The sequence below is a fragment of the Arachis ipaensis genome, chromosome B10 (genome assembly GCF_059453495.1).
Source record: "Arachis ipaensis isolate K30076 ecotype BB chromosome B10, ASM5945349v1, whole genome shotgun sequence".
NCBI classification, from domain to species: domain Eukaryota; kingdom Viridiplantae; phylum Streptophyta; class Magnoliopsida; order Fabales; family Fabaceae; genus Arachis; species Arachis ipaensis.
The window spans coordinates 120,731,832-120,749,266 of NC_142435.1; the positions used below are offsets into that span (position 1 = coordinate 120,731,832).

Sequence of the window (17,435 nt, forward strand, 5' to 3'; positions counted from 1 at the left end):
AAACCTTGTCTGTGGTATTCCGAGTAGGATTCAAGGATTGAATAACTGTGACGAGCTTCAAACTCCTGAAGGCTGGGCGTTAGTGACAGATGCAAAAGGATAGTAAATCCTATTCCAACCGGATCGAGAACCAACCGGTGATTAGCCGTGCTGTGACAGAGCGCGTGAGCGTAGTTTTCACTGGAAGGATGGAAGGTAGCCATTGACAACGGTGATCCACCAACACACAGCTTGCCATAGGGGGACGTGCGTGCGTGAACAAGAAGACAGAGGAAAGCAGAGATTCAGAAGACAAAGCATCTCCAAAACTCCAACATATTCTCCATTACTGCACAACAAGTAACTTTTAATTTATGCTCTACTGGTTACTCACAATTCAATTGATAAACATAATCGACTTCCTGACTAAGATTTACAAGATAACCATAGATTGCTTCAAACCAACAATCTCCGTGGGATTCGACCCTTACTCACGTAAGGTATTACTTGGACGACCCAGTGCACTTGCTGGTTAGTGGTACGAGTTGTGAAAAGTGTGATTCGCAATTTGTGCTACCACTTGCTATTTTGATTCTTCTGCAAATTTTCATTTCTATTTTGGTTCTTCTGCAATTTCTCTTCATCTTATACTTCTCTGATCTATTGCAATTTACATTTTCTAGTTCAGCTTTGAATCCTATTGCCCAAATCCCTTTATTCTTCATGCAATTTAAGTTTCTGAGCAACTTAGATTCAGCAATTTATACTTCCTACACTTTAAGTTTCAGTCATTTACCTTTCTTGTAGTTTAAGTTTCAGCTTGTTTACTTTTTTGCACTTTAAGTTTCTGCAATTTACCTCTTCTGCACTTTAAGATTTTGTCAATTTACCTTCTTCCTTTTATTTTCTTGCAATTTTACATCTGTTAATCAAGTTTCACTCAAATCATCAAATATTTGGTTAACTAAATTTATCACCTAACTAAAGTTGCTCAATCCATCAATCCCTGTAGGATCGACCTCACTCTTGTGAGTTATTACTACTTGATGCGACCCGGTACACTTGCCGGTGAGTTTGTGTGGAATCGTTTTTTCCCTCATCAAGCAATTGCACCTTAAAATCTTATGTGAATCCAACAAATCAGTTTGAATTCTTCTTCTTGGATCTCCAATCAAAAGCTACGATAAGCCAAAAAAAAATAGAAGTGTTGAGGAACAAACTTAATCATACATGACTTCCGTAGGTATATTAACTTTTGCAATGCGGTTGATGCGATTGAATTACAGTAACTCCATGAGTAATATAGGGGAATAAAATCTTCTTCTTCCTCTTAGTATTATTATTATTGTTATTATTGCTAGTGTTACTCTGCCTGTAATTGTCACTTTTCCCCCCATTTTTTAATTTTAATATGGAGACAAGAATGGGGTAGGACCGCATTATAGAGAACATGCGTGCTTTACCTGTATGTGGTGTCATGGGTGAAGTAATCAAACGATGCGAGAGGAGGCTGCATTATCGAACAGTCCGATTTAAAGATGACAAAACGGACGGTCTGAGTTGTGCCATTCCAAGTCACGTGTCGTGCATGCGTAGCTCCCCGAAACAGTGTCCCTTAAACCCAACATACCCCATGCTGCACCCGCACCCATCCTCCGAAGTCACTTTCACCTTCATCCCACCCAGCAGGCAGCAACCATTCTCTCTTCTTCTTCTTCTTCTTCGTTTATCAACTTCTTCTTCCTCTACATCTATGAAAAAAAATTAAAATTCCAAAGAAACAAAAATCTAGAAATATTAATCATCCTAAATTTCATGTTGTACAATATCTCTGCCATCTTGATTATGTAAGTTTATTTTTTAAATATTTTTTATATTTCAGAATTATAATTATTATTGTTAGAAATTTAATTATTATTAATGTTGTTAGAAATTGAATTTAGGAATATAGACAGAATTATTATTATTATCGATAAAAATTTAGAAATATATGTTTAAATAATAGTTAGAAATATATATGTTTAATATAGTTAGAGAACATTTTAATGAATGATAATATTTGAGTTAGACTAATATGATAGATTAATAAAAAATACATTTTTAGAATTTTTTGTAATAATTTTAGAAATTATAATTAATTAATTAACTTTTATAATTAATTTTAGAAATTATAATTTTAGAAATGATAATAATTTTTCGTAACAATAAATAAACTAAACTAAATCGGTGTATAATTTTTTGTAATAATGTTGAGAATTTTGATTAATAATTCGATTTTGTTAAATATAATAGATTTGTTTTTTGGTAATAATTATTTGTTTATTGTTAGCTTATTAATTGACATAAATATGTTATTGTAGTTGAGATTTTAATATTAAAGTGAAACATCATTAGTTAAATAAGAATTGGAATTATCTATTAGTTATTATTACTAATAGTAAGTTAGAAATAATTTTTATGGTTATTAATTAAATTTAGAAGTCAAAATATTATTACTCGAGAGTTTAGTAAATTGGATTTAGTAAAATTATCTATAATAGTTGTGTGATTTCAATTAATATGTGTTGTTTAGTTAATTGTGAAAATTTTTTAATAATGAGAGTTAATTAATTGGTAAGTTAGTCATATATGGTAATTACTAAATTTGGTAATTAACAAAAAGTTTAGCCAATCTAGTCGTTGATTTGCACAACAAGCAAACACATGTTGACAAGAAATTCAGTCCACCTGGAACTCACCACAGTCGCATCATTGATGACGGAGGTCGACGGCATACTCCAGTCCACTTGGCATCTCATGCACTTCAAATACCTTATTCTACCTGTCGAAGTAATTAACCTGGATGTTTCCTGATGCGAGTTGATTTGCATGCAATTTTGAGGTCACAAGCTCAGAAAAAAATATGGCCAGCATTAATTCGAGCCTCCATCTCAGCTCTTTTTTGGGTGAACAACTCGTTAACCCTGTAGAATGTTGCTTTGACAAGTGCAGTGATGGGGAGATTGCATGCACCCTTCAACACTGAGTTGATGCATTCCACTAGGTTCGTCGTCATGTGACTCCATCGGTAACCACCATCAAATGCCAACGCATACTGTTTGCGGGGGATTCGATTTAAATAGTTAGTGTAAGCCTCGTCCCATTCTCGTAAACGCTGGTGACACACTTCGTACTCGCAAACCGTCCTCAAATATCTTGCACAATAAAAAAAACAAACAAAAAAAAGGATGACAAACACGTATTGAAGGTAACTCTGTTAATAACAAACTTCAAATTACTCAATGTTACCTATATTGACGACAAATTTTTGCAGGTACGGTGCCTTGAATTTTCTTAGAAAATTCGACTCTATATGCCTGATGCAAAACATGTGGAAAGCTTTAGGAGGTGGCCAAGCTCCGTTACTGCGAGTCACAGCTGCATTGATGGATTCATGTCGGTGGGATATCAGTCCTACACTATCTCGAGTCACAACATGTTGTTGTAGGTTACTAAGAAAAAAGTGCCACGCATCAGAAGTCTCTTCCTCCACAATAGCAAATGCAATTGGGACAATATTGTTGTTACCATCCTGTGAAACTGCCACTAACAAACAACCTTTATACTTTCCGTACAAGTGAGTCCCATCCACCTGGACAACTGGCTTATAATGTATGAATGCTCTAATGCAGGAGTAATAACTCCAGAACACTCGATGTAATACCCGGATATCAGTTACCAAGTCGTCACCTTGATATGCAGGCATAGTCTCAAAATGGACGACAGCTGATGGCTCCTTATGACACATGGCCTCAAACCATATGGGCAAAGCTTCGTACGATGCTTTCCAACCTCCAAATATTTTTTCTACTGAATTTTGCTTAGCCAACCATGCTTTCCGATAGCTGATGGTGTAATTGAACTTCGATTGCACTTCTGTAATAACTGATTTTACTTTTAACGAAGAGTCAGCCTCAACCAACGGCTTTATTGCTTCTGCAATTGTGTTCGAATCCAGCTTCGAATGATCCTGAGAAATGGTGGCTCTGGTACAAGTGTGAATACCATTATACCTCCTTATAACCCAACAGTACTTTCTGCTGATCATGCTAACCCTGATAAGCCAATCACACCCTGACCTATACTGTGTACACTTGGCATAAAATGTCAATGGCTCTGACTCATACACCCGATAGTCTACACCTCTTCGGATGGTATAATCTTTCATCGCCATAATAACAGCTTTTCTGGAACTGAATTCTATTTCCACGGCAAATTCACCATCTGCGACAATAGGAATTTATGCCACGACGGCAGCCATACGATAATTTAATACACAAATATTTAATAACTGAAATTAAAAGTAAATCAATACTCGCTACATCAATATTGATATAAATAAACTTTACATCAGGTTATTATCTGAATTTGATCTTAACAAAATAAAAACTTAAACACATAAATAAATACTGATTAATAAATATTAATTAATATTTAACTAAATTAATAACTCACTAAAAATATTATTATCTTAAATTTAACTAAATAAACACATAAATAAATGCTAATTGAGTATGATGGTTATCAGTGGCTAAGAGAAGGGGGTTTGAATCTTAGCCCCCTTTTTTTGCTGAGTGTTACTTTCTGCCCTTTGAAATAGTTTTAGGAGATTTTTCTTATTTTTGTCTCGTACCTAGTCAAGAGACATTTTCATTTTGTCTCGTAACCAGACAGGAGATATTTTTTAATTTTGTCTCCTACGCAACAGAACCAGAAATGGAGTAGAAGAAAGAGAGAGAATCACACCAAGAAGTATCCTGGTTCAGCTGCCAAGTGCAATGCAGCCTACATCCAGTCTCCATCACAACAATGATGGAATTTCACTATAATCATCTTGATTACAAACACCAATTCTCCCTAGGAACTACCTTTCCTATCCGGGACAAGTCCAGAATCTATCCCCAATCCTGAACTTGACTTGGTCACCTAACAAACTTTTAACTGCTAAGTGCTAACCCAACTTGTAAGGGGATTCCCACAGAATCATGATACACAACACAGATGTACAAAGGACCTCTAAGACATTATGGCTTTTTCTTTAATTTTGTACCATCTGCCTTTTTCCGCTCACTGGCTTTTTCTTACAAACCTCACACTGTTTACCTTTTTTACCATGAGACTCAAGACAGACAAAACTAAAGAAAATATAAAATAAAACACATTGAAGGAGAAAAACTTCTGTTAGCTTGGGTAGTTATGAGAACTCTGTGCTTTCTCACCTTACTTCAAGCCTTGGCCGTTCACAATTATTATAGAAGGAGAAGCTTCCAAAGTTAAAACCGGTCCAACTGAGCTAACTTCTTCTTCTTCAACATCAAAACCGGTTCGGACAGAGAGAAGAGAGAGGGAACCAAAAGCAAAACCAACATGCAATTACCTCTCTCTCATCCCTTCTCATCAAGCTTCATCAATCTGATCCTTCCATCTTGACTTGGTCCCCAAGAAGGATTTCTGACCCTTGATGAACCCTTGATCCTTGACAGCTCCATCTGCTCTACTTCTGCTTCTTCCTCTACGTAGATACAGTAGCTACCTCCTGTGATGGATGAACAAAAAGTAGAGACGAGCCATACCCCAGGGATCTTCTTCTCTGACCGAATTGGATCTTCCACCATTTTTGGGCGGTGATCTTGAGACTTCTTCACCACTTCTTACCATTAGTGGTAAAGATCTTAGCCATGCCACTCTGTAGATCTTCTTTATGCAAGAGCCATCATCACCTTGGCATCTTGCTTGTTCATAGCTTCTGTTTTCTTCTTCTAATTACTTCTACCATCTTCTTCTCTGACATTGAAATGACCGAATTGAAGAGAGAGAAGAGAGAGAATGGAGAAAAAGCTTTCAATGAAAGTGAATAAAGAAATTAGAATGAGTTAATTAACCACTTCCCTTCCCATGCCTTGTAACGTGTGGAATCAATTAATACCATCAAATCAATTGCTTTTTCTCTTTCATGTTACAAATGCTTTCAATAAATCAATTGAATTAACTTTGAATTCCATTCCAAAGGGGAGTTGGTAACCGAACCAAGCATGCATTCACTTTAATTAAAATTTGGATTCCACCAAAGTGAATAAGTGACCAAAACATGCTTCAACAATATTGGACCCATTTGTTTTGTGATTGCTGTATGGTTTCCTTGGGTCATTTCGTTCATTATTTGTTTTATCAACATGGGCTTGTGATTTGGGCTTGTCTTTGTTTCAATATTTCAGCCACTTTATGTTTGAATTAATTTTGCACAAAGCTAAAATAATTCTTTGACCAAAGTGGGCTGCTCTATCTTTTTGGCCCAATAGAAAATTAATTTCTTCCTCTTGCACACTAATAAACATATCAAACAAACCATTGGAAGCATTAAATAAGACACTTAATTTTAATAATTTCCTAATTTACATTTTAATAATATTTGATCATCATTTAATTAAATATAAATTTTTCAAACTCAACAATCTCCCCCTTGATCACAAACATTATTAAAGCTGAATTGAAAAGGATTAGGATTAGAAAACTCCCTTTGAAGATTTAAAAAATCTCCCCCTTTAAGAGCAAGTTTACCCTTTCATGAGACTTAAGCCAAGCTTTTCATTTTGCAATGCAAGCTTTCTAACCTCTTTGCTGGATTTTACCATTTGCTTGGACCTGGTAGCAAACTCCAAGAGAATATCTTTACCTTTAGCATGTTGCAGTACACCATTACTTTTGATTGTGGACACTTTATTCTCAATAGGCTCATTGCTCAAATCAATATTAAAATATTCAAACACACGAGTCAAAAACATGCTATGAGCCTTCTCTTTAAAGGTGGGAAGTGGGAGAGAGAAAGGTTAAGAGTAAAAACTGTCATTAATGCTATGTGCAAACCTTCTCTTTTAAAGCAAAATCATTAATGAAAACGGTTTTCAAAAATTAATTTAAATTTTTAAAACCATGAAAATTAAAAAGACAAGTCATGAGAAATGATGAAATGTTAAAACTGTCATGACTTGAAATGGAATGAAGTGATGGCATGTTGAAAAATTAATTTCAAAAAAATTAAAAGAGTTTTATGATTTAAAGATAATGAGCCCATATCATGTGAACAAAGTTTGTCTTACATAGGCCCAAAAGGTGGTTACAACATGTTGGGCAATAGGGCACAGTTCTTCATTTTTAATCCACAAATCTTCTGGGCTTTATACAAGTCTTTCTTTGAAGAGTTCATCACTTGCCCAGATTTGTCTCCCTGCTGCCTATGAGACAAAAACTAACAGAAGTATGAAAGTCACATTTTTTCAACAGAATTCAAATCCATCATTCCCAAACTGTTCCTTAATGAACAGAACCTATCTTCACACAGAGGTTTAGTGAATATATCAGCAAGTTATTCTTTGGATTTCACAAATTGAATATCAATAGTACCTTTTTGCATATGTTCTCTAATAAAATGATATCTAACTTCAATGTGTTTAGTTCTAGAGTGCAGAATAGGATTTTTGAAATGTTTATTACACTCATATTATCACAGTATAAATGTATGATATTGATTTTCAATTTATAATCCTCTAACTGAGTTTTTAACCAAATTAATTGAGAACAACACGCAGAGGTAGATATGTATTCGGCTTCATCCGTGGATAGAGCAACTGTGGCTTGTTTCTTGCTTGACCACATATTTAGTGAGCTACATTCCGGATGTGCTCCTTCTATCCATCCGATCTCCCGCATAATCTGCATCACAAAACCCCACTATACAGAAATCATTAGATCTAGGATACCATAAGCCATAATCACATGTTCCCTTAATGTATCTAATGATTCTTTTGACGGCCGAAAGATGGGATTCTTTTGGGTGAGATTGAAACCTTGAACATACACCCACACTTTGAACAATATCCGGCCTAGAGGATATAAGGTACATGAGTGAACCTATCATTCCTTTATACCGTGTTTCATCCACATCTTTGTCATTTTCATCCTTTTCAAGTTTAGTATTAGGATGCATAGGTGTTCCCATTGGTTTGGAATTTTCAAGGCCAAATTTCTTGATTAATTCTTTTGCATATTTACCTTGGTGAATAAAAATGCCACTAGGAGTTTGTTTAATTTGGAGACCAAGAAAGAATGTTAGTTCTCCCATTAAACTCATTTCAAACTCACTAGTCATAAGTTTTCCAAACTCTTCACACAAGGTTTCATTGGCCGAACCAAACACTATGTCATCCACATAAACTTGAACAAGCAAAATATCATCATTAGATTCTTTTATAAACAAAGTAGTATCGGTGGTACCCCTTTGAAACTTATTTTTCAACAAGAAGGCACTAAGCCTTTCATACCAAGCTCTTGGAGCTTGCCTAAGGCCATAAAGAGCCTTTGAAAGTTTAAAAACATGATTTGGAAATTCTTTACTTTCAAAACCGGGGGGTTGAGTCACAAATACTTCTCTATCTATAAAACCATTAAGGAAAGCACATTTAACATCCATTTGGAACATTCTAAAACCCTTATGGGCAGCATAGGCAAGAAGCAACCTAATTGCTTCCATTCTAGCCACCGGGGCAAATGACTCATCAAAATCAATACCTTCCTCTTGATCGTAACCTTGAGCCACTAATCTAGCCTTGTTACAAACAACACTACCATCCTCACCCAGTTTATTTTTAAAGATCCACTTTGTACCGGTTACCTTCTTACCATTTGGATTTGGTACAAGTGTCCAAACCTCATTCTTTCGGAATTGAACTAGCTCTTCTTCCATGGCTTTGACCTAAGAGGGATCTTCAAGAGCTTGCTTCACGTTGAGAGGTTCCAATTGGGACAAGAAGGCAACATTGCTAGGTTTCAATTGCTTCTTGCTTGAGGATCTAGTGTGAACGCCTTAGGAAGGATCACCAATGATAAAATTATGGGGGTAACCCTTCATAAACTTTCATTCTCTTGGCCTTTGAGGCAAGGTTCTGCCTTGATGAGCTTCAGTTGACTGTTCTGTTCCGAATTCTCTGACTGGTTCAGAAGACAAAACTGAAATGTCTCCTCCATCCTGATGAGACAAATCTGGACGGACAGGTTCTTCACTTGGGACAGCATTGGGACTTTCTTGACTTGGTTGATGGTTCATATCAGCTTCACTTCCTGTATCATCATCTAAAAGGGCACTGGGAATTGAATTAGTATCACAAAAGGACACATGTATGGATTCCTCTATGGTTCTATGTTCCTTGAGGTAAATTCTAAATGCTTTGCTAGTGGTAGAGTATCAAATAAACATTCCTTCATAGGATTTTTTATCAAATTTTTCAAGATTTTTTTATTGTTAAGTACAAAACATTTGCATCCAAAAATGTGGAAATACTTAAGATTTGGTGGGGTTCCTTTCCATAGCTCATAAGGAGTTTTCTTTAATCCTTTTCGAATGATAGTCCTATTCAAAATATAACAAGCTGTATTTACAACTTCAGCCCACAAAAATTTTGGAACATCATTTTCACAAAGCATAGCCCTAGTCATTTCTTGAAGGCTTCTATTCCTTCTTTCAACTACCCCATTTTGTTGAGGAGTTCTAGAACATGAAAAATTATGTGCAATTCCAAAATCATCACAAAATTTTTCAAATTCTTTTCCATGATCACTTCTCAAGTGGGCAATTTTCAAATCTTTTTCATTTTGAATTCTTTTACAAAGAGTTGAAAAAGCATGGAAAGCATCATTCTTATGAGCTAGGAAGAGTACCCAACCGAATCTAGAGTAGTCATCTACCACCACCAAACCATAGTATTTACCTCCTAAACTTTGAGTTCTAGTGGGACCAAAAAGATCAATATGCAACATTTTCAATGGCCTCTTGGTAAAAATTCCATCTTTTGGTTTAAAAGAGGATTTTACTTGTTTGCCTAACTGATAAGCATCACAAGTAATATCCTTATTAAATTTAATGTTTGGAATTTCTCTCACCAAGTTTTTTTTAACAAGTTTAGAAATTTGGTACATGTTTGCATGACCCAATTTCTTATGCCAAAGCCATTTTTCATATTCAAGTGATGTAAAGTATGTCACTTTTTTATCTTTTAAATCCTCTAGAGTCAATTCAAATACATTGTTACACCTTTTTTATTCAAACAAAATTTCTCCAGATTTTTCACAAATAACTAAGCAATCCAATTTCCTAAAAATAACTTCATATCCAAGATCACATAATTGGATAATGCTTAGTAAATTGTGTTTCAGCCCATCAACAAGTAAAACATCATTTATGAAGGATGAAAAGCTCTTACCAACTTTACCTATGACCACTATCTTTCCCTTTCCATTATAACCAAAAGTGACAAACCCTCCATCATACCCATCAAGCTTAATGAAGAAGGTTGCCTTTCCGGTCAAATGCCTAGAACATCCACTATCCATGTACCACATGTTGTCCTTCCGCTTGGATGCTAGGCAAACCTACAAAATAAGCTCAAGTGACCTTAGGTATCCAAATCTTTTTAGATCTTTTGACGTTAAACCATATTCTTTGTCCCAAGTCATTATAATAAAAAACAACTTTACAAACTTTATTTCCAATCATTCTTTCACCAAAGAAACACTAAATAGGAAAGTGTCCATTCCGGTTGCACAATCTACAAAATCTATGAGTTGCTATTTTTACAAAGCTTGTTGGGTTTTGAAACCTAACATCATTGGAAGACGATGCCATGTTTGAAAAGTAAGGTTTTTTAACAAATTTTTCAATTTTATGAAATTCCAACCCAGCTTTGTCATAAAGGGGTTTTTGACTAGCCATGATTTAAATTTTCTGAACTTTGAGCAAAGGTGGCTAAGTCCTCTTTGAGTCTTTTTACCATTTTGATCAGCTTCTCATTTTCTTCAAAACAATTTAGATAAGCAACCACAGAATGCTGTTTTTCACAACCTTTTATTTCAGCTTTCAACCACTTGTTTTCTTCAACAAGATCAACAGCGGTTTCAGCCTCTCTCAATTTTTCTTTTAGAAAATCATTTTCAGCTTTAAGAATTTCAATTTGAGATTCAAGATCTTGGTTTTCACTTAGGAAGCATCTGATTTTTTCAGAAAGATGATCAATCATGAGATGAAGATCTTCAATGTCAGGGTTATGGAAATCTACCTGCTCTGCCATGAGGCAAGTTTGAGACTTGGTTTCTGATTCTTCATCTTCATCAGAGTCGTTCTCCAAGTCTTCCCAAGAAGCCATCAGTCCTTTCTTCTTTCCCTTCTTTGGCTTCTTCTCCTTCTTCAACTTAGGGCAATCGGATTTGAAGTGCCACCCTCTTTGCAGTTGTAGCAGATCACTTTGCTAAAGTCTTTCTTTGGTTTCCTTGAGTTGCTTCCTTTGCTTCTTTCCTTCAGTTTCACCATTTTCATGAATTTCTTAGCAAACAAAACAAATTTATTTTCATAAGAGTTATCACTGGATTCATCATCCAGAGGGTTAGTAACAGATTTGAGAGCTATTCCTTTTCTTTTTGTATCTTTTTTCAAATATGTGTTTGGTGCACGAAATTGTGATCATCAATGGCGCCAACAACTTGGTGTGGCACACTTGTAATCTCAACTCTTTTATCACAACTCCGCACAACTAACCAGCAAGTGCACTGGGTCGTCCAAGTAATAAACCTTACGTGAGTAAGGGTCGATCCCACGGAGATTGTCGGCTTGAAGCAAGCTATGATCATCTTGTAAATCTCAGTCAGGCGGATTCAAATGGTTATGGAGTTTAAGGTGATGAAAATAAACATAAAGTAAAGATAGGGATACTTATGTAAATCATTGGTGGATTTCAGATAAGCGTATGAAGATGCTTTGTTCCCCTTGAACCTCTGCTTTCCTATTGCCTTCTTCCAATCATTCATACTCCTTTCCATGGCAAGCTTTATGTTGGGCATCACCGTTGTCAATGGCTACTTCCCGTCCTCTCAGTGAAAACGTTCCAAATGCGCTGTCACCGCACGACTAATCATCTGTCGGTTCTCGATCATGTTGGAATAGGATCCATTGATCCTTTTGCGTCTGTCACACGCCCAACAATCGCGAGTTTGAAGCTCGTCACAGTCATCCCTTCCCAGATCCTACTCAGAATACCACAGACAAGGTTTAGATGTTCCGGATCTCAGGAATGGCCGCCAATAATTCTAGCCTATACCATCAAGGTTCCAATCTTAGATTAGAAACCCAAGAGATACGCATTCAAGCCATTGCTAGTAGAACAGAGGTGGTTGTCCGGCACATGTTCGTAGGTGAGAATGATGATGAGTGTCACTGATCATCACATTCATCAAGTTGAAGAACGAATGAATATCTTGGAGAAGAAATAGACTTGAGTTGAATAGAAAAACAATAGTACTTGTATTAATTCATGAAGAACAGCAGAGCTCCACACCTTAATCTATGGTGTGTAGAAACTCCACCGTTGAAAATACATAAGAACAAAAGGTCTATGAAAGTATGATCAAGTGTGTCAAATACAATAGCAAAAGGTCATATTTATAGAGAACTAGTAGCCTAGAGTTTACATAAATCAGTAATTAATGCAGAAATCTTCTTCCGGGCCCACTTGGTGTGTGCTTGGGCTGAGCATTGAAGCTTCCATGTGTAGAAACTTTTCTTGGAGTTAAACGCCAGCTTTTGTGCCAGTTTGGGCGTTTAACTCCAGCTTTTGTGCCAGTTTTGGAGTTAAACGCCAGAATTCTTGAGCTGACTTGGAACGCCTGTTTGGGCCATTAAATATTGGGCAAAGTATGGACTATTATATATTTCTGGAAAGCCCAGAATGTCTACTTTCCAACGCAATTAAGAGCGCTCCAATTGGGCTTTTGTAGCTCCAGAAAATCCACTTTGAGTGCAGGGAGGTCAAAATCCAACAGCATCTGCAGTCCTTTTTCAGCCTCTGAATCAGATTTTTGCTCAGGTCCCTCAATTTCAACCAGAAAATACCTGAAATCACAGAAAAATACACAGACTCATAGTAAAGTCCAGAAGAGTGATTTTTATTTAAAAACTAATAAAAACATAATAAAAACTAATTAAAATATACTAAAAACATACTGAAAACAATGCCAAAAAGTGTATAAATTATCCGCTCATCACAACACCAAACTTAAATTGTTGCTTGTCCCCAAGCAACTAAAAATCAAATAGGATAAAAAGAAGAGAATATACAATGAATTCCAAAAACATCTATGAAGATTAGTATTAATTAGATGAGCAGGGCTTTTAGCTTTTTGCCTCTGAACAGTTTTAGCATCTCACTTTATCCTTTGAAGTTCAGAATGATTGGCATCTATAGGAACTCAGAATTCAGATAGTGTTATTAATTCTCCTAGTTAAGTATGTTGATTCTTGAAAACAGCTACTTTTATGAGTCTTGGCCGTGACCCTAAACATTTTGTTTTCCAGTATTACCACCGGATACACAAATGCCACAGACACATAATTGGGTGAACCTTTTCATATTGTGACTCAGCTTTGCTAGAGTCCCCAATTAGAGGTGTCCAGAGCTCTTAAGCACACTTTTTTTGCTTTGGACCACGACTTTAACCGCCCAATCTCAAGTTTTTCACTTGACACCTTCACGCCACAAGCACATGGTTAGGGACAGCTTGGTTTAGCCGCTTAGGCCAGGATTTTATTCCTGTGGGCCCTCCTATCCACTGATGCTCAAAGCCTTGGATCCTTTTTATCACCCTTGCCTTTTGGTTTAAAGAGGTATTGGCTTTTTCTGCTTGCTTTTCTTTTTCTTTCTTTTTCATTTCTCTTTTTTTTTCGCATATATTCTTTTTTTCTGCAAGCTTTTCACTGCTTTTTCTTGCTTCAAGAATCAATTTTTATGATTTTTCAGATCATCAGATAACATTTCTCCTTTTCCTTTCATTCTTTCAAGAGCCAACAATTTTAACATTCATAAACAATCAAATTAAAAAATATGCACTGTTCAAGCATTCATTCAGAAAAACAATAGTATTGCCACCACATCAAAATAATTAAACTGTTTTAAAATTCGAAATTCATGCACTTCTTTTTCTTTTTCAATTAAAAACATTTTTCATTTAAGAAAGGTGATGGATTCATTTTCATTGCTTTAAGGCATAGATACTTAGACACTAGTGATCATGTAATAAAGACACAAACATAAATAAACATAAAGCACAAAAATTCGAAAAACAGGAAAATAAAGAACAAGGAAATTAAAGAACGGGTCCACCTTAGTGATGGCGGCTTGTTCTTCCTCTTGAAGATCTTATGGAGTGCTTGAGCTCCTCAATGTCTCTTCCTTGCCTTTGTTGCTCCTTGATAAACCCCATCTTTAGGGTTCATCTTGTATTGAATTTAGAGTATTTTGATGACCTTTTCTCGCATTTAACCTATGAATTAGCATGGTGTTGTTATCTCTCCCGTATTTGTGCTTAAGTGTAAAAACATGCTTTTTAGTCCTTATTTTGATGAATTTTGATTTCTCCTTGATTCCATAAGATGCCTTGATGTGTTTGCTAGTAATTCCAGGATTGAAATAGGTCAGGCATGGATCAAAGGAAGCAAGGAAGGAAGCATGCAAGTGGAGAGAAGCACAAAAAGCCAAAGAATTGATCACGGCCAAGCACGCGCACGCGCACAAGGCGCTCGCGCGCACATTGCGGAATCAGCCAGGTACGCGCACGCGTACCGTGCGCGCACGCGTCGATGTCTGCACATGACTTCATTAAGGCAACACGTGCCTGGTGATTTTGAGGGGTTTCTGAACCCATTTTTTGGCGCCAATTGCTAATAGAAAGGAATAAAAGGATCAAGGATTAAAAGGGGGAGACAATTAGATTAGAAGTTAGTCATAGCTTTAGTTTAGAGTAGTTTTGGAGAGAGAAGCTCTCACTTCTCTCTAGGATTAGGATTAGGTTAGGGTTAATCTCTCTTCTTAGATCTAGGTTTAATTCATGCCTTAATTCAATTCTCCTTTGCCAATTCTTAATCTTCTCCTCTTCCTCTCTCTAGTTATGTACTTTAATTCTTGTGATTCTTCACTTTATTTTGGATAGATTGTTGTTTCTTTTATTCCCTTTCAATAATGCAATTTGAGGTAATTCATGATAATTGTGATTTCCTTGATTGTTGTTGTTAATTCTTTGTATTCAATTGTAGTTAGAATTCATTCTTGTTGTGATTTGCTATACTTTTCTTTTGTGCCTTCCGAGTGTTTGATGAAATGCTTGGTTGGATTTTTGTATAGATTTTGTTCCTCTTGGCCTAGGTAGAGTGATTAGTGACTCTTGAGTTATCTAATTCCTTTGTTGATTGATAATTAGAGATTGCTAATTGATTTGAAAGCCTCTAAAGCTAGTCTTTCCTTTAGGAGTTAATTAGGACTTGAGGAATCAAATTGATTCATCCACTTGACTCTCCTTTATGGTTAGAGGTTAACTAAGTGGGAGCAATGAACAATTCTCATCACAATTGAGGAGGATAACTAGGATAGGATTTCTAGCTCTCATATCTTGCCAAGAGCCTTGTTAGTTGTTAGTTTATTTCCTTTGCCATTTATATTTCTTGTACAAAATCTTAAACTCCAAAATAACTCACAACCAATAACAAGACACTTTATTGTAATTCCTAGGGAGAACGACCCGAGGTTTGAATACTTCGGTTTATAAATTTAGGGGTTTGTTTTAGTGACAAACAACTTTTTGTATGAAAGGTTTATTGCTTGATTTAGAAACTATACTTCGACGAGATTTTATTTGAGAAATTCTAAACCATCAAGAATCCAATCGTCAAAATGGCGCCGTTGCCGGGGATGATGCAATGGTGTTGTGTTATTGGTTATTGTACATATGTGAATATTGTGAATGGGTTTATCTTTTGTTTGTTTCTTAATTTTTGTTAGTTTTATTTTGTTCTCTCATTATGAATTCTCACTTTGGCTTTGAGTTTGGTTCTAAGTGTGTTGTAGGAAATGTGGACTTTAATGGCAACATGTACCATGCATGGAACGAACAAAGATGGGAAGAGCCTCAAGGAATTGATCACTCCTATTGGCAACAACCTCCGGATACTTATAGGTATAATTTCCATCCTAATGCATGCCAACTTAACGGCTATGATGATTCTTTTTGTGACACTCAACAACCACCATCATATGCCTATGAATCTCATCCTCAACATGAACCTCAACCATTCTCACAAGCCTTTTATTACCAAACACTACCCTATGATCCATATCCATCATATAACCAATCATCCATACCATATTTTTATGGCCATTATGAGCAAGAACTTCTAGAATCACCACAACCATATCAAGATTACTCCCAAGAACCACCTCAATACTCACCATCTCCATACCTTTACCAAGAAGAATCACCTTCCTACCATGAACCCTCTCTCCAAAATGATGAACCTTCCTACCCACCCCAAGCCCCAATAGACGATCCTCTCACTTTGTTACTTCAAGGACAAGAAGCTATGAAGCAGGATACACTTGAGTTTGTGACCAATTTGACCAAGGTGGTGCACACTTTAGCCCACCAATGTTTGAATACTCGAGGTGCTTTCGTAGCCACATGTGGAACCGCAAAAGAAGAGCAAAACATGAAGGAGAGATTGGAAACTCCGGTGGGGGATGAGAAATGCCATTTTGTATTGGAGTAACTAGAGGAAGCTATAATCATTGAAGAAAAGGAAGAAGTGGTTGACGATTTAAGAGATGTTAAAAATCCAAGGGAATGTAGTACCATGGAGCACTCTTCCAAGGAGCTTGATATTGATGTTGAAGAGGGTGCGCAACCTCTAAGGCATACCGTCGTTGGAGACTTGGAAGAGGTTTATCAAGAGATGGATTCAATCATGAATGAATTTCTCTCTACAATGGAATCTTCTCCCATTGGACATGGAGTTGAAATTATAGAAGAGTGTGCACAACCTCCCATACCCTTGATGAGCAATGAGAAAGAGAGTGAATCGAAAGAGAGCTACCAAGAGGAAAACGTTGGCACGGTGTATATTGAGATTGAAGACTATGAAGAGGTTAATCAAGAGATGGATTTAGTCATCAATGAATTTCTATCCAAAATTGAATCACCTCCCATTGGGCAAGAAACCGAGGTTCTTGAAGACAACACCAAGCCAAGTAAAAGGGAAATGGTTGAAATTTGTCAAGAGGTGAAAATACACAAAGAAGAGTACAAGGAAGTAGACCTTGCATTGTCTAAGTGTGGGGAGGTATCCCTTCCCAACTTACCATCCAATACAACATTTAAGTGGGTAAAATCTCTATCTCTAGACTTTAATTTCCCACTTGAATATGGTTTGATTGAGAATAATGGACAACTTAGAGCTCTTTGTGGACTTAAAGGAAAAAGAGAATTGTGTAGTGGTTGCAAATTAGGAATTAGGCTCATTAAGATCAAAGTTTCAAGGCATAGGAACGATGATT

The 17,435-nt window shown here is 36.3% G+C and overlaps 1 protein-coding gene across 1 annotated transcript; it reads right to left on the bottom strand.

Moving 5' to 3' along the window:
* Positions 1 to 2,869: 2,869 nt before the first annotated feature.
* LOC148581505 (uncharacterized) lies at positions 2,870 to 8,758 on the bottom strand. The gene is made up of 4 exons (XM_088492395.1): positions 8,584 to 8,758; positions 3,914 to 4,242; positions 3,258 to 3,610; positions 2,870 to 3,173 (listed from the first exon to the last, which is right to left on the bottom strand). Exons 1-4 carry the CDS (start codon positions 8,756 to 8,758, stop codon positions 2,870 to 2,872), a joined length of 1,161 nt encoding a protein of 386 aa, XP_088348521.1.
* Between the last annotated feature and the right edge of the window lie 8,677 nt (positions 8,759 to 17,435).

What these genes read in the sequence shown, in the direction of transcription:
- LOC148581505 (XM_088492395.1), bottom strand. Translation starts at nt 8,758, where the DNA reads ATGGAAGAAGAGCTAGTTCAATTCCGAAAGAATGAGGTTTGGACACTT. An exon ending in AGGCTGACTCTTCGTTAAAA is followed by an intron (nt 3,611 to 3,913) that starts GTAAAATCAGTT and finishes CCAGTTGTCCAG; the next exon opens with GTGGATGGGACTCACTTGTA. An exon ending in GTCAATATAGGTAACATTGA is followed by an intron (nt 3,174 to 3,257) that starts GTAATTTGAAGT and finishes TTATTGTGCAAG; the next exon opens with ATATTTGAGGACGGTTTGCG.